General features: G+C 33.7%; 1 protein-coding gene across 1 annotated transcript in view; it reads right to left on the reverse strand.

The window, feature by feature from the left end:
- LOC145672476 (fatty acid synthase-like) overlaps positions 1–22,654 on the reverse strand; it is a 104,364-nt gene that overhangs the window by 47,997 nt on the left and 33,713 nt on the right. Inside the window, exons 7-12 of the mRNA XM_081741640.1 lie at positions 17,161–17,391; positions 14,833–15,024; positions 11,126–11,254; positions 7,714–7,944; positions 6,503–6,692; positions 2,293–2,522 (exon numbers count right to left, since the gene is read on the reverse strand). Of these exons, the coding sequence (XP_081597766.1) occupies positions 2,293–2,522; positions 6,503–6,692; positions 7,714–7,944; positions 11,126–11,254; positions 14,833–15,024; positions 17,161–17,391 (1,203 nt within the window). The remainder of the gene's footprint in view (positions 1–2,292; positions 2,523–6,502; positions 6,693–7,713; positions 7,945–11,125; positions 11,255–14,832; positions 15,025–17,160; positions 17,392–22,654) is intronic.

The raw sequence follows: 22,654 nt of genomic DNA on the forward strand, positions 1-22,654 counted from the left end.
CCCATGTTGTAGCATAGTGCTTCAATGATATAGTAATTATGAACTTTTCAATGATTTGATAATTAATTATGAAAATTTCAATATTTACAATAAGAAGAAAATCCTGTAGAGAGATTTCTACCTGTTCCTGTGTTAGACTCCAAATTATTCTATTAAAGATAAATAGTACACTATCTAATAGATAAATAATTAATATGTACATTCTATTTACAGAATTTAGCCTTCTATGAACAGTCTTTCAAAAATTTCAACGAAACAACTGTTTCACAATCTGTAGGTGACGGCTTAAAAGGCGGTCTACAGTTCGTGAAATAGGTGCTTTGTAAAATTTCAAAGATTCTCCATAGCAGATTTGAGTTTATTAAGTTCTGTAAATACAATATACATATTAATAATTTAATAGTGTGGAGCTTAACACGAGAGCAAATAGAAACCTCTCCATAATAATTCTCTATTATTGTAAATAGTATTGATATCTAAAACAAAATTCATAATTACTTTTAATTTCACTGAAGTACTATACTAGAACATGTTACTTATCATGAGTTTAACATTATTTAAGCTTTGAACCATCCCGACAAAGGGCATTCAAGATTTATGCCAGAAATATAGATAAGCAATTGAAGATAATTTAAACTTCTCAGGAATACTTTCAGGTTAGTATTGACTTATATTAATACATATTGCTTACATTCAATCAGCAATTATAAGCCACTATCCCTTATTAGCACTGTATCCATGAAATTTTCTCATTTTTATTCATACACGGAATCAACGTATGTAATGTTATATTTCATGAAGATGCTCTAGGATTTGTTCCTCCAGTTTCAATACATTTCTAGATGTTAGATCGATAACTACAGTTACAATTCTTCATCATTGTGGACACCAAAGATTGCAATTGATGTTAGTAATAGTTAAATTCGATATTAATATCTTATTCTATTTTCCTGTAAAGTGACTTTACCATTATATAAATATGTATAATTATTGTTCGTTGTATTCAATTTAAGAGTGAGAGATATAAAAATATATTATTTGAAAGTTTTGATTCATTTAAAGATACTTTCTATAGTTATCGTGTATTTTGCTGGAAATACGTTGCGAAGAGTTTATTTTGGAATAAACTCTACAACTAATTGCTCTTGAAACAAAGCATCTCTCTTTTCCTGTCTGTAAATATTAGAAACCAGTGTTTAATATCTGAAATATAGAAAATGAAAGCGTGTGCAAATAATAAAATACATTAATTTATTACTAGTTTACTTGTTGTTCTCATCTGAAATAATGTAAATACAGTACATACGCAGTTTACGTGGCTTCTAACTTCGTTACTGTAATAAGTAATTTAAATGTATTGAAATAATGAGTTCCATGATTTACTATGATAACGATAGATTAATTTTGCATTGAAATTTCTGCTAATGTAAATATAATTTTACTAATGTTCATCTACGTCATTTTTACAAGTGATTAGCACCATTTTAGCTAAAGAATTCTGGTTACCGTTGAGCTAGACGACAAATTTTTACCCTGACAGAAATTTGCACTACTACATTCTCCTTTCGAATTCCTATTAACTTGGAATAGTGTGTATTTGGACTAAAGTCATATATTACACGATATCATATATCGAAGGCTGCTCTGCGTATGTTTGACCAAAAACAACTCCTTTACCCCGCCCATAGAGTAAACTCACCCGATCTAGGTCAGAACCGTTTGTCAATGTAGTGCGTGAGCTGTGAAAGAACGTTTGTGTTTTTTCACTGGGAGAAAAATTCCGCCCAAACTGACCCGCTTTCAGAAGGAGTATGTTGTATAACTTTTCCACTTTCTCGCTGAGCCAAAAATACCGCCAAAGTCGCCTTTGGGAGGTTATATTGTAGCCTCTTACGACGCAAAGTTTAATGTTTCAGTAATCACGAAACAGTAAGAGCAAGGGTTGTGGGGTTAGCTTGTCTTTAATGTCAAGAATGTGATCAGTAAATGTAAGTATTCCATGGACCCAGCGTTCAGTTCTCCAACAAAATAGCCGAGAACACAGACGTGCACGTAAGCCACATCACGTCTCACATAACCTCGGTACTAAAAAGGAAGGCTAAGCTTCAATCAATTAACCAAGTGACGTGACGCTCATGGAATACATCTTCAAACTGTATAGAAGAGAAACAATTGGAGGAAATAAACTAATAAAAACAAGATAAATCATTACATTAACCGTATCTACAATAAATTCGATCACTGTAATAACAAATGTATCATTACATTATAAAACCGAAGATAACTTCTTACCTCCCTCAGGTATTCCCGTAACTTCGTTCCTGCTCTTTCAATATAACGACTGTGGTATGCAATACCGGCAGCTTGAACTTCTCTAGCGAAAATTCCCTTCTCCTGTAGACTCTTTACGAAGGGTTTCATTGCATCTGCTGGTCCAGACACTGTAGAACTATCAGGTCCATTGTGACAAGCTACATCAATTTCTGGGGGACATAAGTCCTTAACTTTTTCGTACGGAAGACCTGAAAAATAATGTGAAAGTAGTATAATGTATTGCAATGATGTTTATTTTTAACTGCAGTGAAAGTGAATTTCAAATCATAGTTGACTTAAAATGTGGATTTCCATTGCCTTTATATACTAATTAAATAAAAACAAGTATAACTCTTACCATGAAAGATACATATATCTAAGAATATACTCTTACAACTTCGTCACAAAAAGTAGTCAATATTTCGTCTACTTATATTATGTATTTTCGCGATTAAAAAACACAGAAATAAAAACGTTTTATGCTTAATTAAAAATAAACTTACATAGAGAGCTAACATGTATAAAATATTAAATGCAAAATTCGAACATAAGGTATATTTATTTTAAAATATAATTCTTAAAATTGCGTTCACTAGAGAAAATAGCTTGATAATTTTCTTAGTTAAATGGAGCTGTAATTGAAAATATTAAAGGAATACGTATTTGTAAAAAAAAAAGTGATTATTGTAGAAATAGTAATAATGTAGATAAGATTTTCTGTTTTACTTTGTATGTCTTATAACCAGTTTATACATATAATCCAAATTTACCTCTTTAAACCTGCTTCCCCTAAAAGCTGAATTAACTGAATTTGCTATCATTTACTTGTGTATCTTCTGCCACAAGTTATCTCTTAGGCTTTTCCGTTAATCGTTACCAAATTTTGCACGATACTAGAGGTCACTAAGAGCAAACACAATACTCCAAGATTTTAAAGATCAACGGCATCGATGAGGAATGGTGGGCAAAAAAGTGTCCCACACACTTAACACTCGAATTAAATATTGTAATCTTTGTGGCCGTACCTTTCAATTAGTTAAACATTTTGCCACAAGAAAATATTGTCAATGGTAATCTATCTGTTTGCGCCACGTTGTAATTGACTTACGAATGTTATGCATTAAGTCACTTCTTATTTAGATATTTTGGTACCTGTTTTATAAAGTATATTTTGAAAGTATAACTGTGGCATTTACTTGGTTTAACTGCAACTATAAGAGTTTATCTGAACTGTTTCAGTGCTTCTTCAGTGGTCTCTTTTATCAGTAAGTCACTCACATGGAAATGAATTACTTAGTGAAAATATCAACAAAGGTTCTAAAAAGTGAAAACCTCGCCTCTTGATAACTATTTGTTGAAGAAACATTCCCAGAAAGATTTCCTGATAAGAGCACTGGAGATTTAACAAATCTCCTGTAAGCCCAAATTACTGTATATATTAGTTATACTTGAGCACTATTTTTTTATTACTTGAAGATAAATATACACTTAATATTAGACATAAACGTTGAAGATAGAAAACATTTTTGTGTTTCTAGGTAAATGTAGGAATGACAGTATAAAAAACTATTTAAATACACTGGGATCCTATGTGGTCTCATTTTTACTTAAACCAGTTGTATACAAATTTGAACTTCCAGTCCAATTATGTCAATTATTAGGCTATTATATAGTTCTGAATCAATAAGGATTGCAGTAATCACTGTTTGATGTAGAATTCAAAAATATTAAAAACACTACGTTTGTCGAAGCGAATATCCAAATCTATCATTCAAGGTCAAAATCAGAAGGTGGCAAAAGTCATTAAACATATTTGTAGCTCTACAGCAGAGTATAAAATCAAGACCTATTAGTTCTTCTATAAACATTTCCTTTTGTACGGCGAGATTGCAAAGATCAATTGGGCCCTTAGGAATTAGAGATACCGGTAGATTTCCACTGTCAGAGACAATACAGTTAGTAAACAGCAATTTAACTCTACTATACATGTCGCTAATAAGCTTGCTTAGCTCAATTTATCGAGAGAAGCTCCTCTCTAGTGAACGGAATTGTAGGTTTTGTTAATACTACAGGAAATATTTCAACATGATATTGAGCAAAAACAGCAATTAGTATATTATTATGGAAAGAACAAATATAGGAACTTTCCAGCAAAACATGGGAGTATGGTTTCTTTATTTTCTTTAGAAAAATATGTCTATTTCTTCTAGTTAAGTGTAAATATATTATAAGTATCATAAAGATGATAACACTCAATTAAGTGTTCTTTAAAAAATTTATGTGCTATTGCAACTGTAAGTTTTAAGAATTGTTGGCTGACATAATACAGTGCGTCCCACTAGCTTTCGAACCCGAAAAAACCGTTATAATTTCCGAACAAATGTACATAAGAATATGAAATTCACAATACACGTACCTTGTTTCATGCTAAACACGAGAAAGGGTTGAACAGAAGCGCACACGTCAAAACAAAGACGATAGGTGGTGCCAAGGGAAGTGCTGCTTGGCGTGGTGCGCGTGCGTTAGTGTGACTCGAGTCGCTGCATCGCGAGGATGGTTCTGTACACCGTACAGGAACGCGTGTTCATTGTTAAAAAATATTGGATATCGGGATCGTATCAGACCGTTCAACGTGAATTTTGCCGTGAATTTGGATGCCGTAAAAGACCATCGAAATCATCAATATATCATTTGGTGAACAAGTTCGAAACAACAGGAACGTTGCTTACGGGACATGGAGGCGCGCGTCCACGGATGTCCCAGGAGATAGTACAGAATGTGCGGCAACGTCTTTTGCAGTCCCCTAAGAAGAGCCTGCATCGATTATCCATGGCCGAAATTGAGTCCTTTTTTGGTGACAGGATAATCTCCAAAGGATTGTGGCCGCCAAGATCCCCGGATTTGACACCACCTGATTTCTTTTTATGGGGTTTTCTTAAAGGTTGTGTCTACAGAAACAACCCACAATCACTGCAAGAGTTGCGAAACAACATTGAGAATGCGATTCATGAGATCACACCGGAGACTCTACATCGGACTTTCCACAATATGGAACGCCGTGTACAAATATGTCTTGACGTCCAGGGAGGACACTTTCAGCACCTGCTGTGACGGTCATGTATTCACCATGAAACAAGGTACGTGTATTGTGAATTTCATTTTCCTATGTATATTTGTTCGGAAATTATAACGTTTTTTTCGGGTTCGAAAGCTAGTGGGACGTACTGTACTTCTGTTCATTAGTTGCTACACCTTCCGTATTTGAAATTTGGTCAAAAATAAACATATTATATGCGTTTCACATAGTCTTTGCACAGGCCATATTTATGTAAAAAGTAATATTTGTTTGTTGTCTATACACAAAGTTAAGTCTAGTTTTGGAAACAATTGGAATAAATAATTAATTTGTGAATGAAAAACCTAAAATATTTATTTGTAAACTTAATAGTTGTTGCATAAGATCCTGTTATTTCTTATTTTATTTGGTATAACTATGTGAAACTACGTTTGACAAAAAAACATCTTTTCCTGCATAGAATAAATATCAAATTACGTCACCAATAGTTATTTTGGTATGTTTCATGCACATCATTGCAACAGTTTTTCAACCTGATTAGTTATACAATATATACTACTCTAATCAGCTCAACTGTAAAAGAAAAATAAACCTTCTATTTATAATTACGATACCGAATTAGGTGGTGATACGTAAAACGGAAAACAAATGAAGATATATATATATATATATATATATATATATATATATATATATATATATATATATATATATATATACCTGTGAGTGAATTCCTTAATTAATTGTATCTACTTTTTTACAAGAATATATGAATTATCGTGTTTCAAGTGACAATTTTAAAATATTGATTGAGTTTTAATCATTTATTTCTTTCATTTACAATTGAGTTAAGCTCCTTTGATACAAAACCATCATCATGATTTACGCTCCGCTATCTCAGTGAGGAATAACTCCATGATCAAATTGTTCGTAATTCTTCGAAATCTAAGCAAACGTTTCGATTCATTTGTTATCTGATATGAGATTTTTGTATTTAATCTGATTATATTTTTAAAGATCAAATTCACTACAACCTCTGAGAACTCTCCAATTTCAATATGTGCTGCGGGAGAATATTAATTAGAAAAAGAACTTTGAAGTAATAGTACGTACCTACAGCTGCCATTGAACCTTTGATGAGATCTGCCTCTAATGAGGCACGCCCTCTATAGTATGCAGCCAACACCATCTCTTCAGCAGTAAAACAACCATCAGCGTAGGCGCATCCTAGTTCGCCAACAGAATGACCAATGATGCCATCTGGTGTAATGCCAATATGAGTCAGAAGGTCCACCAAGCCTACCTGCAAACAAAATTTGAATGCTAATGTATTTGTAATTCACTTAAACAATTTTTTATTATTATTTTTATTTTCACTGTCTTATTCAGTTAATGTGAAGTGAATATCTAGAATTAATAGATTATCACTTTTGGAATTTTTTTTCGATTACTGTAGTGTGTCTAAATAATATTGAACGACTAAGAGTGAAAGAAACCATAAAAACATTGCGACACTGTTATTACAACTAGAGGAAAATATTTAAGATTCTATGTCCTAAACATTCTTGACAAACATTTTAAACCAGTCCTGGTACCAATTTGAAGATCCACCAAGCAAACCTTCCTATTGTTATCTTTTGTAGCTCCCGTGAAGAAGTTCTAGTAATAAGCACAAAATTTTATAATTAAAATGTTTTGTGTTCATTGATGTAGTAACGACGTAAAGAAAATGTTATAAGGGTAAAAAAAAAAAAAAGTCACTGAATTACTTATGTCTTGATTTCACGGTTGAGGTCCTTTCAAACAACACGCTTTAGCACATCATAAGTATCGACATAAAAACTTCAAAATCAGAAGGATTTCTAATATAAAATTAAGAACTTAATTTTTATTTATTTATTTTAGTATTGTTATGTTTCACTCTTACGTGCATTATCTAGTGTGTGTGTGTGTGTGAGAGAGAGAGAGATATTATCTAATGAATGAAATGCCTGTCAAGAAATCTGATAAAATAAAATAAAAAAATTGTCAGGAGTAAGACACACACACCATATCAATAGTAATACCTAAATTGAGTAAGCACAGCTAAATTTAGTTTGTAAATAATAACTTACAATATATATTCATGGTAAACAACAACTTATCATTTATTGAGTATGATATATACGAGTTTTAAAAATTTAATCATCACTGCAGGCGTAAATTGGACTGTACTGAGAAAACCGCAAACAAGAAAGCAAATGCAAGAATGAAACTTGAAGTCAGCTCTATAAAAGTATGATAAGTATTAAAAATCAAATTACACTGGTATAAGCTTTCTTTACCTGAATAGCTGCAATTCCAACAAAACAATGAAGAATATTGTCAAATATAGTTTCATCATCTGTTGTTATAATGTGATATATATCCAGACCTTTAGGTTTCAATACTTTGTCACATTTTTCTATAGACTCAGCGAAAACTTTTATTTTGAGAAGATCTTTTCCCATTCCAGTCCATTGGCTTCCCATACCAGAGAACACAAACCATATTGGTCTTTTCTTTCCTGAAAAATACTATATAAAATCATATGTTAGGATTTGAATGTTTCTTGTACTTAATTATTATAAGTTTAAAAAGTGGAATTTTTCCAAAAGTAGATAAGCCTATCAGGTATAACATTGAAAAAGACACGTACTTGCCTTGATTTTGTATCCCTGTTAGAAATTGTGATTCTTCTCAATTCTATTATTCTATTATTCTTCTCATTCTATTATTTCAGTTAGTTTCCTGCGGCCTTCTTCTTGCCCAGGTAAAGTTTTTAATAAATGAAAACCATCTTCTTACATACATAACATATTGAAGGATCTATTCTCAATGAACCATTATGTCTTTTTTAGAGGACAGACAAAAATATTACATACAAAGTGTCACTAAATACAAATGACTCAATCATAATGACTTGTATTAATTATATACAAGTTTGATCATTTGTCTGTAGAGACAATCCACTTTTACATAAAAAAGTTCATATATTATTCTGTAATATCTTTAAATGTCAAGAAATACAATAGCCGCTCACTTAAAAAATATGGACTCTATTTATCACTACTTCAATGATGTTATCAATGTAGCGATCAATGATGTTATTTCGACTTTTATCCAAAGTACCCATGTCTGAGTTTAATTTTGATCTTGTTCGAATATAAAAAGCCTCTCTTTCGACGAATGATGAATGTCTTTTATGATAACAAATCATCATTCATAGAGAAATAAACTTTTTTCCATTTGAAGAAGGATCAAAGTTGAATTTAGACATAGGTACTTTGGATAAAAGTTGAAATAACATCATTGATAAATTCACCATTGTCATGACAAATTTAAGATGTATATTCTCTGAATCAGTTAGATGAACAGGGTGGTCCTCATAAAAGTAACCCGGCCGGAGATAAGCAAATAATTGTGTGTAACTGAGTAATTCTGGCTGACGCCAGTATGCCACCCGATGTGCAGTTCCTTAACTGGAGTTCTCTGTCTGTTCAGTTCTGTCAAATAAGTCACGTCAAGTAGATAGTCTTTTCCATGCAGGATCAAACTGTGATAATGAGAGAATATGTGCGGACGGAGTCAATTAAGAACAAGCAAGAGGCCTTCATGCCATGTATGTGGTGAATATGAGTGGAAGGAAATTAAATGTACGAACACCGGAGGTCGTCCGTGATATTCAGCAGCAGATAACACGAGCTCGCAAATATCTATCCGGAAACTACCATACCAGCAGCAGGTGCTTAACACTCTGAAACTGGAACTATTCCGAGTAGCATGTATCCAAGAACTAAAGGAGCCGGACACAGGTAAACGGTTTGCGTACTGTGATTGATTACTGACAATGATTACGGATGGACGTTTGGATCCTCTGCTGTACTCTATGTTCTACAAATCATGGTTCCATTTATCGGGTTACGTGAATACATAGAGTAAGTGGCACTGATCTGCTGAGAGTCCACATATCCTGCACAAAGTATCCCCAAAAATTGGTGTTAGATTTAGGGATATGTGTAGTAGGTTCAGTGTTCTTTGAATCAACAGTAACTTTATTGTGGCTTCTTGCAACAGCTTTACGACGAGCTAACAACACTATACTTTTACTTCCAACAAGATGGAGCCACATCCCACGAATCCTTGACATTGATGCATGAACTGTTTGTAGAAGGGTGCACTATAAGCAAGGGGCTTGTCCCTTCGTTAACCAGATTTGTTCTCCTGTAATTATTATTTCTAGAGATGATTAAGGCAGAAGTTGTATGAAAATACCGCCATACCGTACTGAACACAGCAAAACATTGCTCACATCATTCGAGGCATTATCCATGATGAGCTATAGGAGTGTCAGCCAATATGTTGCAACGTGTGCAAAAGTGTTTCAACATAAACGGGAACCGCTTTCAGTATCTCTTGTAGCATACAGGTAAGCCAGTGTTTACATTTTCCTACTCTTTCAGCCGGTATCCGGTATTACCAGGCCTGGCTACTTTTATGTGGAGTGCCCTGTATAATTTATGAGTGTAAACATTAATTTCCATTCACTGTGTACCTATTAAACACCTTTCCGATCTTTGCTTTTACAGTACTGACAGCTATCACCGAAATTCGACGTTTAATATACTTTTTCAAATAATTATAATAATTCGGAGGAGCAACCATGAGTACCGTATGAGTTTATTGATGTGTGAAATTTTCTTACACAATTTGTCAAATTTCTTCTTTTATGTTATGATTGCTAGTTTGTAAAGTTTTGATAAACTTGAAATAGCTCTATTGTTCTTTGGCAATGTTTACCTAACTCTAGTAACTTATATTACGCTTAATCATACCAATGTGCCTATTGTCGCAGTTGTACTCAATTTCGAAGACTCTGGAGTGGGAATTTGAATCAACAAAACAATGTTTCAATTCCGTGATAGCCTTCTCAGAATTAAGGAGTGATTTAACGTTTAATTTGGACTTTTGAAGTGAGATTGTTTACATAATTGCTATATTTTATGTGTTAATGCGTATACATACCACAGAATAAGATGTGAACTTGGATTATTTTTGCAGACCAGAAAGTGATAAAACATGTGAATGAAAGTCATTACAATTGAAGCAGATGTATGAGAAGTGATGTTCTATGTGAAACACGTTTTCTATTAATAGCCAATGTATCACTTTTGTTTGTATAATGAAATACTTCTTGAACATTGAGAAAAACTGAAATATTCAAACTAGAAGCATTTGAAATGTAGTGTTGACTCAGAATGCTGCACATATCATAGACCGAAAGGAAAAGGAATGAAGACGTACTAAAGAAAGTTAATTAAGAACGACAGATCATGAAAATAATAGGAAAAAGAAGAAAAAACAGCATGCTTGGCCATCTTATTGAGCACTCCGATTGAACCATCGTGTTGATAGAGGGAAGGGCAGAAGGGAAACCAGGAAGAGGAAGACCAAGAATAGGATATCTAGATGCAGTGACGAAGAAGAGACTTTCAAAGTATAAAATAATTCTCCCAACGGAGAGAGAAGTTTTAAAATTTCCATGTTGCCCACCAACCTATGGTTGAAGTGAGAAGAAGAAGAAGAAGAAGAAGAAAATACTTAGCATAAGAATATAAATTATTTTGTCTATTTATACTAGTATAGTTACAAAATTTCTAAAGTGAAATAAGAACATCAGTTGTGGTTGTAGAATGATCTATTTTTCTTTAAAATTACCTGTATATCTCTTATAGCTTTCTGTCCTCCAAGTATTGTGTAGGCTTTGTACAAATGTCCTGGAATGTTTTGAGAGTGAGCTTCATTCAACAGCTTGTAAAATTCATCATCCATTGGCATGTTCTCTATCTGCAAAGAATAATATTAATTTATGATATATATATATATATATATATATATATATATATATATATATATATATATGTGTGTGTGTGTGTGTGTGTGTGTGTGTGTGTGTGTGTGTTGAAACGCAATTTTGTACCTCAATAGTCCTCAATATTACTGTCATTACTATTCTATGCATATCTATTCGTTATGGTTGCATTTATATTGTATGTAATACGTCGAGTTCCTAATCTTTTTTAATTATGATATTTGAGAGGAATTTGAAACATCAGAGATCATTTTTCCTTAAAAGATTATTTGTTCTATTTCTAAAACTGGCTGTATAGATCGAAATCAGAATTAAATGCTTGTGTCTTATACGTTTTTAAAAATGTAAGATGTACTGTGTGTTACTTTAAAATACTAGAAGATATACAACAAGTATCTACTCAATGAAATATTCCCAACAACGATATTCAATGGTCCAAACGCATTTAATTATTTCATAAATATATTTATAAGATGTCTTTTCTTATTTTACAACGGATAAATAAACTAAGAAAAATAACTTTTCATATTACCAAAATTTTGAGTTTTCTCTTCAAAGTGTATTGCCACTTTCATGGAATGAGTGGGGAAGCTATGCTAAACTCCAGTAGTCGAAAGCATGTGCTTTTACTTAGTTGCCCACGTAATTTCTAAACATCAATCTCGATTACAAAATACTGTATTCGGAGAACTGGGATTTAACTGTCCTTTGGGTATATATTAACGTCTGGGTTATTTGTTGACAAAAGCCATTATTTTCCAACAATAAAATGGAAACGTCTACTGAGTCAAAAGAAATACAGTGAAACCTCTGAATAACGGACACAAATGGGACATGAATTTTTGTCCCTTATTGAGAGGTGTCCCTTACAGAGAGGTTACAGAAATGTAATTTCTCACAACGGTAATTGTGTGCTGTAATATACAGTAAATACATTGTGTATGAACGTAAGTACGTAACATTCAATAAGAAAATAATCCATTTAGTACGTATTTGAATTACTGGGAGGAATGAAGGAGAAATTCATTTCTGTTAAAAAATATTATTGTTCCGGGATATGTTAATATATTCGTATACCGGCGCTGCAAAAGATAATGCGTAGATAATGTTAATTTTTTTAAGTACATGTCATCATTCTGTAAACGTTTCTCATTTATTTCAAATTATCAGAACCTTCTCAAAAGACGCGTTAGGAACCAACTAATCGGCTAAACTCTTTTGTTTAGCGAAAAAGGCATACTTTTTCCTCTACAAGGGTAATAAAACTCATTAGCAAGTGTCCTCTGAGAATACTCAGTACGGTTGCGGAAGAAACATGTTTGTGAGTGTGTGCGCGTTATCTTCGTTGGCGGAATGGATGAAAAGGCATATGGAAATGCATATGTTTATTGACCCAGCCCGAATCACAAAGAATATGCTCTTAGAGAAAGTGAAAAAGGAAGCCGAGAAAATTCTAACCCAGACTTGTTCCAGTATCATAAGTAAAAGAAAAATGTTGCTTTTCAAAAAAAAAAAAAGAGGAAACATTGCTCGTTGAAATGTTATTGTAAAACAAACAATGTTTGTTTATGTTATCTATGAAATTATCAGGAAAGATGCAAGTCCCAGAGGCAAAGGGACTAAATTTATTAGGAAGGGAAAGATAGTTCGCATAGAATTCTTGGCCATACGACTGACCCTGCATGAGTGTTATCGCGTATTGAAGGTTTTCTAGGATTTCCACCAGAAAGCAGTTTATTGCGGGCAGAAAAAAGAAGAATTTCAAGTTCAGCTTGAAGCTGTTCTGTTTCATGGTTCACCAGGTCTGGACCCGTGATAGATACGCTTGTGAGGAATAATATATCGCATAACCGAGAATAATTCCTGTCCGTTATGAGAGGTCTGGGGAAAAAAGGACTGTCCGCGTCCGTATCTGAGAGTGTCCGTACAAGGGAGTTTTTTTTTCATACGGGAACATATATTTTTGCCGGGACAAAAAAAAGTGTCCGTATTATAGAGGTGTCTGTTAAGGGAGGTTTCACTGTATCGGGAAAATACAACCTTTGCAATTATTCTTATTTCAGAATTAATGTTCTCTAGATAATACTTATATATACACTTCTTATTTTCAATAGCAAACAAGCAGGTGAGCATTTTATTATTCATAAGGAATTGAAAGTTAAGTTTACAAACACACCTTTCAGAAGTTGAGAAATTATCATAATAAAATTGTAAAACGAAAAATGAAATTTATTATCACTACGAAATAATTGAATTTCAGAGGTAACAATTACATTCTTAAAACCTAAGTGACACGTTAGCAATATGGAAGCCGCAGTGGCTCAGTTGTACAGGGCTCATATCTGAAGCGTAGGATCCCTGGTTCGATTCCAGTCCGCACCAACGGAACTTTGTGATGAACAAACACCGTGTGAGTGGGTTCTCTCGGAGTTCTCCCGTTTTCTTTCTTTATTCCACCATTACATAATCTCATTATCACCGTCTTTCTTAGCCTTGGTGCATAATCTTGAACGTTAAACGTAGCAGTGTGATCTATCATATTATAATCATAAGGAATTGATTTGTGTGTGTGTGTTCATTTTGTCACGATTATAACGTTAAGAACTTTTCACCAGTATATAATGAATTTGTTAAATCCAACACACATTGATATTCTGGAATGAGTAAAGATAATAATTTTATTAAAATCAAAATTTTATGGTTACTATGTTCAGATAAAGGAAGAGGCATATAACTATATTTAATTTAAAATTCATAAAATAAAATTTGATCTGCTAAGCCTCGATTCAAAAGTGTAACTGAAAACTGATTAATTCTTCTTCCATTTGACACTATAATATTCAATTGAAAATAAACTCTAAACTGAAATTCTAACTTTTCTTTACTCTAAATTAACACTAAAAAATAATTAAAATGGAAGTTCTAGATATGTATAGTATTACGTAAATCAATGGAAATATTTAATTAGGTTCTTAAAGTACTTGCATGGTAGTTTTGAAGAGATGCACACAAAGAGACAGAAAGTTTTCAAATCTTGGAAGGTTCATTAGCGTGCAGACGAGAATAAGAAAAAGCATATTTGAAAGAGGGAGAGAGAGATGACCAGTCGTATGGCATTGCCAGCCATTTACAATATTCAAAAGTATCGTATTTATATATATCATATGTTTCTAAAAACAAGACGACCTTCCTCCCCAATTTTTAAAACAAATAATTACTCCCTTTCCTCCCAAAAAGTTATACTGGGTGTGTTTTCAGAATTTATAGTAAAACTACACTGAAAATTGAATCAAATACAGACTTCTCTCAATCGTCCTCTCCGGAAGGGTTCACTGAATCTTCAGTGCCACTGATAGTGTTATTGTGACGTTGGTTTCTTCCCATAGAAGATCATGCTTAGTCCTGTACCATAAGTCAGTAAGAAGATGACCCCGTATTTTTTGGCATGAAATTGCCGAAAAACTCTTGAATTTGAAAATATATGGTATATCCACTTTTTAATGTTGATTCTTATTTTGTTTTAAAAAAAACTGTCTAAATTATGTAAACATACCTTACTCAAAGTTCTCTCTATGCCTTCTTCTGTTCTCCCGGAAATAACAACGAGGCGAGGCAATCCGTCATTCAAATGTTGCTTCTTTTCTTTTTTGTTGCCTTGAAGTAACATATGAACATTGGCTCCTCCAAACCCAAAAGAACTAGTGGCTACTAATAGTCCTGGGAGTTTGGTCTTCTCTGTTACTACCTAAAGTTTTCAAGATCTTAAGATTAGAAAATGCAACTTCATAGATGACAAGAGCATTAGAGCAAAACTCTTAACATAATGAAAATACGAAGACTGTTACGTACAACATCTAACTTAACGGAAATAACAATAAATTAACATCATATATTCTGACTAAAGGTATAAATATATAAAATGATACGAAATATTTATTTAGTTAACTAAAATATAATTTATAGACAACAGATTTCGAAGCAGGAAATAGAATAGAAAATACTAGCTCCAGAAACTCAATGGAAAATTTAAAATGTATCCATAAATCATGAGTTAAAATTTACATCGAAAAATTATACATTCTCAATTAAAAATTTCGTGCGATTTATTTTGGCTGGTGAGCGATATACTGTACATAACCCTATGTTATTAAGGTAATATGATGATATAACCAAAATAATATTCCCACAAACTGCAAGGAAAACGCGAATACTAATTCAAAAACTTCTTGTTACTTTTATAACAATCCATTCCCTATTTAATATATGTTTGAGTGGTCCTTATTTTTTCCACATGAACTTGTATGAACTTGCATGATATGTATGCTTTCTCATGCCGGGCCCCAAAATACTGTCACCCTGCGCGACTACACAGGTTTTTCCATATGTAAAGATAGCACTAAATATGAGGTCAAATAAAGTCTATCACAAATATCCAGAGCATGCTCTTATGTGTGAAAATAATTATACTAATAAAATTCCAAGTGTTAATTCCGCAAATGTAAACATTAGAAACATTCCTTTTTCAGAATGTAATTTCAATACAGCATATAACAAACGCTATTTCAGAATAGTAAACATACTGTACTAAATTTAACAATATAGAGCTGAAACATGCGTGTTGAATGTTACATACAAATACGTAAAGAAAATATGCAAAATATTTCGTCATTACTAATGGGGCCAACAAAGAAATCTACTGATGGAAAGTAAATCACTCATGCCTAGTTTCCAGAAACGATCCTAACATATGTGGAAAAAAAAACTTTGAGACAATTTATCAATTAATAACTATAAGAAAACAACGTTATGCAGCAATGTTAGAGAAAAATTATGCTTTGACCAGGTAATAGTATCCAGCCCAGAAGCTTTTGAAATGCTACGTGGAAAACTGTTCATATTGGTATACTTTTGCAATGCAGATTATTCGAGATTCCCTGACTTATATGGGAATCTTCTTCCTCAATATCCTCAAACTATATATTTGGCTTTATTTGTCAATTTAAGTATGCTTTTCCTATTATTACTTTTTTAATTCGCCGTTTTCTATAAAGTCATTAGCTTTTCACCATAAGTACTTGTTGGCTTATTTTCGAGAGTACAACTGTCACCTCAACAGTATAGTTTTATCGCTATGTAGTTGTGTTTCCTGTTATATGTTATATGTTTACCTAGATAAATTATAAATCAAAAAGTATTAATAAAAATTAGTGCAAAATGGAAAGATCGTTTGTCATTAACTACACAAGGAGATTTTAAAGTAATATACAAAGTTAACAATTGAAGTATAACACTTAAGGAAGTGTGAAAATAAGAAAGAGTATATCCAATGTTTATATCTGCAAAATGTATTATTCCACAAATATTAATTAAAGAACTTAAAAAAGAACACTTGAATTAATATTACAGAATTACTCCTAAGGTTACTGCGTCTGAAAATTTATACAACTGAAATTAAGCGAGCAAAAGAAAGAAAGAAAAAAATTATTGAAGGAGCTAGTGTAATCCATAGTAATAGTATCTATAATATTATAAGCATTTTGTATTCATAGATGGGAGGGAGAAGAATACTCTTTTTCAATGCTAAGGATTCACGGGAGAAATAATCAAAAATTTGCAAACATTCGTTGTTACAAAAGAATTACGAGCTTCTAACGTTCCAGTAATTTTCACAAATTTGTTAGCTTTATGGGTCATATATTATTTTAATATGTTTCCAGAAGGAAGACCCTTTAAAATGATTATTTTATTCACCTTTAACTACTCTTTTAGGCATCACTATTTTGTTAAATGTAAAAACTTACAAATTAAATAGAACTACTCTCACACTTCTGATATCTATACTACAGATGGCAGATTTAATCGTATTTCAAATCTTACTTACCTTTAATTTCGTGTCGAAAAGTTCTGCTATTTGTGCTTTAGGAGTTTTAAAATTTAGATTTGGTGGGATAATTCCAGTCTCGAATGCAATGATGACTTTACTGATAGAACAAAGACCAGATGATGCTTCAGTGTGGCCCATATTAGTTTTTACGGAACCAATAGGCAAAGGAGTTTTTCTGTTCTTGCAGAAGACTTCGGCTAAAGCACAAACTTCTTCCACATCCCCTACCTACAAAAATAGACAAATTAATATATTCTATCTTTCTTATTACTTTTATTTCTTAAAAATATATTTGTTAGAAATATGTCTCGATATGCATTTCTAGTGCAAGTATACAAAACCGTCAAAAATTATTAGAGCAAATTAAGAGAAAATTTATATCTGCAGCAGAGGATTAGTTTAGATTGAATTTGGAATTGATTTGTAAAAACAAAAACTGGGAGGTTTGAAAAGATTTACTGTTCTGCTATGATTCTTTCAAGTAAAACAGGCGATAATAAATATACCAAATTTCGTGTCTTAAAGAAACAAATAACAACTAATCCCTCTTCATAGTGATTAAAGAATCGTGCCAATACATGAGAAATTAGTATTCAATGTATCACAAAGTCTCATATGCTACATTTGGTATTTGCACCTTCATCAATTCAAACGAAACGTGTAATAATAGTGGAAAGCATTTTAACCTACTGTATATCTATGACTATATGTACGAGCAGTTATCCGAATAAAAGTTAAAAGGTCTATTATGGCTTATGTGTGAAACATAGCTAAAAGATCAACACACCTGATGATAGAGAGCACTCAACAGTAGTCACCGATGTAATCACTTTTTTTTGTTCAAATATTTATCACAATGGTAGATGTTTTCCATACCGGTTGCACAGCAATCTGCGTCAAATTGTCACAGCCACAGTGAAGTAGCAGTGTTGACATAATCACACGTCAGATAATGGTTACCAGCCATGTTCTGCTTTAGAGCAAGGAATAGGTGAAAATCACTGGAGGTCAGGTCACGGCTGTAGAGGATGTTCTAGTCGTTCCCAGCGTAAACGCTGAATACACTCAACAGTTTTTTTTTTCTTTTAATGGAGCCTCTCATTATTATCCAGAAGAATTACACCATAGTGAAGGAAACCAGGACGTTTTCATCTGAAGCATTCTGTAACTTCAGAAGTATCCTGCAATATCTTTTAGCACGGATTCTCCTTGGTCCAAATAATCGATCAATAGCACACCTGGTACGTCCCAGAACACAGTGCACAAAATTTTCTTGGACATTGCAACTACTTTGAATTTCTTCTTCTATGGAGAACATGTATGCCTCCATTCGTGAATGTCTGCTCCCTTGATGGAGTGAACAGACGTAATGTTGTTTCATCGACAGTCACTGCCCGGTGAAGAAATTTGTTCCTTCTGCTGGTAACGCTACAGAATATTCAGAGACGTCGGCACTCTGTTTGTCTTATGGATAGTACCTATTTCTCACCCGTTTTCCTATACTTACGGACATTAACTACAATGTTCTGCACAACACTATATGGTAGTTCTAGCTCAGCTGATATTGAGTGTAATGATATTCTTCTGACCTCACGAATACACTCATCCATACGAGTACATTATACGTCAGTAGTTTAGGTACTGAGTCTATCTATTACTCTGTCCAGAGTTGTCATTAACAATACTAGGCTGTCCTTCTTTTAAGATACGACACCACTTCGCTACATGTTGCCTTCATGTTGAGTCCTCCTCATACACCTTTACAATCTGCCTATGAATGTCAGCAGGTGTAGTATTTTAGGCCCAACCACTGACCTCACTACTTCTACTCTTGATAATTTTCCAGACGAGTCATCATTTTAAATGTTCTCGGGTATACAGGTCAGAATCCGAAGTCATCACGATAAAGAAAGAAAAAAAAAAGATTGAGTGCTGTGAATGAAACTGAACATAGTAGGCCCTTGGTTTGAGCTTTTTTTTTTTTTTTTTTTTAATCATGTCACTTTGATTAAAATGTGTATGGTAATAAGGTGGGGGAAAGGGGGATTCAACTTGTACGTCGAAAATAGTTTCTTAAGAGCCTCCCAAATTAGGGAAATTAAAACTCGGAATATCAACTCCTCATTAATAATAAGTGCACACTTGCCATAAGTTTTCGAAAATCCCGCTTCTGAAGGGAGATGTCTCTGTTTCTATATTTTTAACTCTACTTAGCGCTTTTTGCACAACAAAACTACTGAACCTTTTAAAATGAATCTTTAAGTATAACACTTTAGTCGAGCAAGGATTTTATCATTTTCGTTTGACTGAGAAACATAGCCTAAATGGGGCAGGCCCGTAACTATGGAATGACCAAGGGGACTTAGTCCACTGAAATTTTTACTTGTTTGTTAGCTTGTATCTATGGGTGAACGAAAGTAAACTCCTAAATGATCTTGCCATCACCTAGCTTCAGCGCTCTGTCTAAGGGCCAGAAGCGAAGGAATACATATTCCTTCGGAAAAAGGGTTCAAATATACTTTTCAAATATTTTGCATATCCTAAAGCGTATTCTTCCCACGCGAAGAGCGACCATTCAGCTAGTAATCTATAAAAACAAGTATTTTAAACAAGAATTAACAGCAGTGGGGTACACGCAAAAGAAATATACGAAAAACACTCCAATTTGTGTTAGGTAGTCACTACAAACCAGCTTGGCATTTATTTTGGTTCTGGACCGGATGAAACTGGAGATCTTGTGCAGAGGTACATCCAGAGGAGGAGCACGCAAACGAGTATGGATATGTACACTCATGTCCAAATTTATTGTCGCATGTCTATAAATATGTTGTTGTAGGAATATAATTTGATAACGAATTCGCCCGGTATTTCTTATAATGTTAGTATGTGTATAATCGGCAGACATGTATGTGGCAAATTTCATGTCAAAAGAGCAGTAAATAAGAACAATAAAACGAAAATAAAACTTTGTTGTCCATTTAGCAATATTTTGTTTTACTCATTCTAATTTTCGTATTTATAATTCTTTTCCTACGAAATTTACCACAAATATACTTTTCCCGATTATACGCATAGTATCAGTATTAAAAGGAACCTGGAAAATCATTATCAAATTATATTCTTACAAGAAGACAGTTATAGATATGCGACAATCATTTTGGACATGAGTGTACATAAAGGAGTACAAGTGCGACAAGAGAATGTCGCTTCACAGTATGAAACTACGGTAAACTTCCAAACTATGTGAATTCAGTACTTAAACTTGAAGTAATACAGCTACTGGTTTGCAACAGATTAATAAGATCAAAGATAGAACCTGTTCCTCGAACGCTTAATCCATATCAAAAAGCCATTACTTGCTATGTCTTTCTGTTTTTGTTCTTCGATGGTAAAGATTGGAACCAAAAGTCGTTAATTTAATCACTTCCGGTTTGAATGTAGAATTACGGAAGGATATGGAACTACTCTTGGGAAGCTGATTCGATTTCAAAAACCGCATCTCGATATCTCTTACAATTTTTGTTCTATGGAAATCAATATTGAAACCAGAAGTAGTAGTAGTAAATTTTAACCACTTCCGGTTTGGTAGAGTGTTGCGGCTTGTGATTATATGTTCCCTTAACATTCTGAATCGATTGCAGAGAACAGATTCCTACTATATATTACTACTTTGCGGTTTTATGGCGATAAATTTTGAAACCGGTAATATTTAATTTGAACCACTTCCGGTTTGAATAGAACTTAACAGAGACGGCGGTACCAATTCTTGGGAAACTGAATTGATTACAAAAGATCGCATCTCAATATTTCTTATCGTTTTTGCTTTACGGAAACCTCAATTTAAATCGGAAGTAATAGTATATTTCAACCACTTCTGACTTTCGTAGAATGTTCCGAATAGCCATGGTACAGGGTGCGGCACGTAAAACCGGCCCGTAAAGTGAACACATAAAATTAAATGTAATGTATTGAATATGATTAACTACAACACATAAATGAAATGTAATGTATTGAATATGACTACTCACCTTCACAGCAGCCTTCACAGCAGGTGCTGATAGTGTCCTCCGCCCACTTCAACACACATGTGAGCACGATTGAGGAGATGCATATATACCCTTGTCAGTTCTTGTGTTGTAATGCTATTGGTGACATCCTGGATCCTGGTCTTGAGTTCTTCAATTGTGTGTGGATTTGTTTCGTATACTCTTCCCTTTAACAGTCCCCATAAGTAAAAGTCACACGTGGACAAGTCTGGTGACCGAGGAGGCCACAAGCCTTTGCTGATTGTCCTCTCTGGTGTAAACATCTCATGCACAAGGGACAATGATGCAGCTGATGTGTGGCATGCTGCACGTCCCCTTAAAACACGTCTGCAACTTCTCTCACTCACATGAACCTGTTGACTCAATCTCCTGGTTGACTTTCGAGGACTTCTTGTCATTATCTCCTCCACCTGCATCTTTAATTCAGGTGTGCAGACAGATGGTCGTCTGTTCCTGGGAGCATTTTGAACCGATCCTGTACGCCGCCATTTTTCAATCAATTCCTGAATGGTGCTTTTTGCTGGCACAGAACGTCCTGGAAAATTCTCCAGAAACAAATTCTTTGTTTTCACAAAAGATCCAGTGAGAATGAACCCTTCAACAATGGCAACACGCTCGGGTATCGAATACGGCATTATCACACACTGACACTCACCAGGCTTAACACAACGAGGCCTTTTTCTCAACTGGTTTCGACAAGTTTCACTGGCTGCGGCTGCACGTGATTGCTGCAGGTCACGTAAGTCGACCCGACCTCGACACGCCATCTCTTGGTAGGAAGGTAGATTATTTAAGTGTTGCCAAAAACACAATATATCAGAATATTACGACGGGCCGGTTTTGCGTGCCACACCCTGTATGTTGCCTTGAGACGCTTAATCATTTGCAAGAAACCGCTTCTCGTTACCTGTTAGAGTTTTCATTCTAACAATAAACATTGAAACCGTAAATTGCTAGTTTGAACCATTTTCGGTTTGAATAGAGGGTTAATGGATTAGATTATATCTAATTTGAAACAATGAATCAATTGCAAAAATCGACTGTCCTTAATTTTTCTCATATACTGTATAATGTATCCTAAATCTCAACTTCTAATGAAAATATGTAAAATAACAAATGCCACATTCATACAAGCCACCTAACTCTTAATTTCTTTGTAATGAGTTACCTAAACCAGAAACGAAAATGACGTATTCTGCATCAGCGTATACTGTTAATGATGACTATTTCAATCTATAATATGAGCCAAGAAATGTGTGTAGCCTCTTTTAACTTTAAAAAGAAGAAAAAGAGTAGGGAAACAATACTTATTTACCGTTACTTCCGTCGAAAAGACGACTTCTTCAAACTCCTTCTATTTACTTTTGTTTCAATTGTTTCCTCTAATAAACAATCCCGCTCGCAATGTCAAGGTCACTCATGGCATTTTATGAAGATAACAAAGA

Source organism: Thermobia domestica, chromosome 2 (genome assembly GCF_964235325.1).
Source record: "Thermobia domestica chromosome 2, izTheDome1.hap1.1, whole genome shotgun sequence".
NCBI lineage: Eukaryota > Metazoa > Arthropoda > Insecta > Zygentoma > Lepismatidae > Thermobia > Thermobia domestica.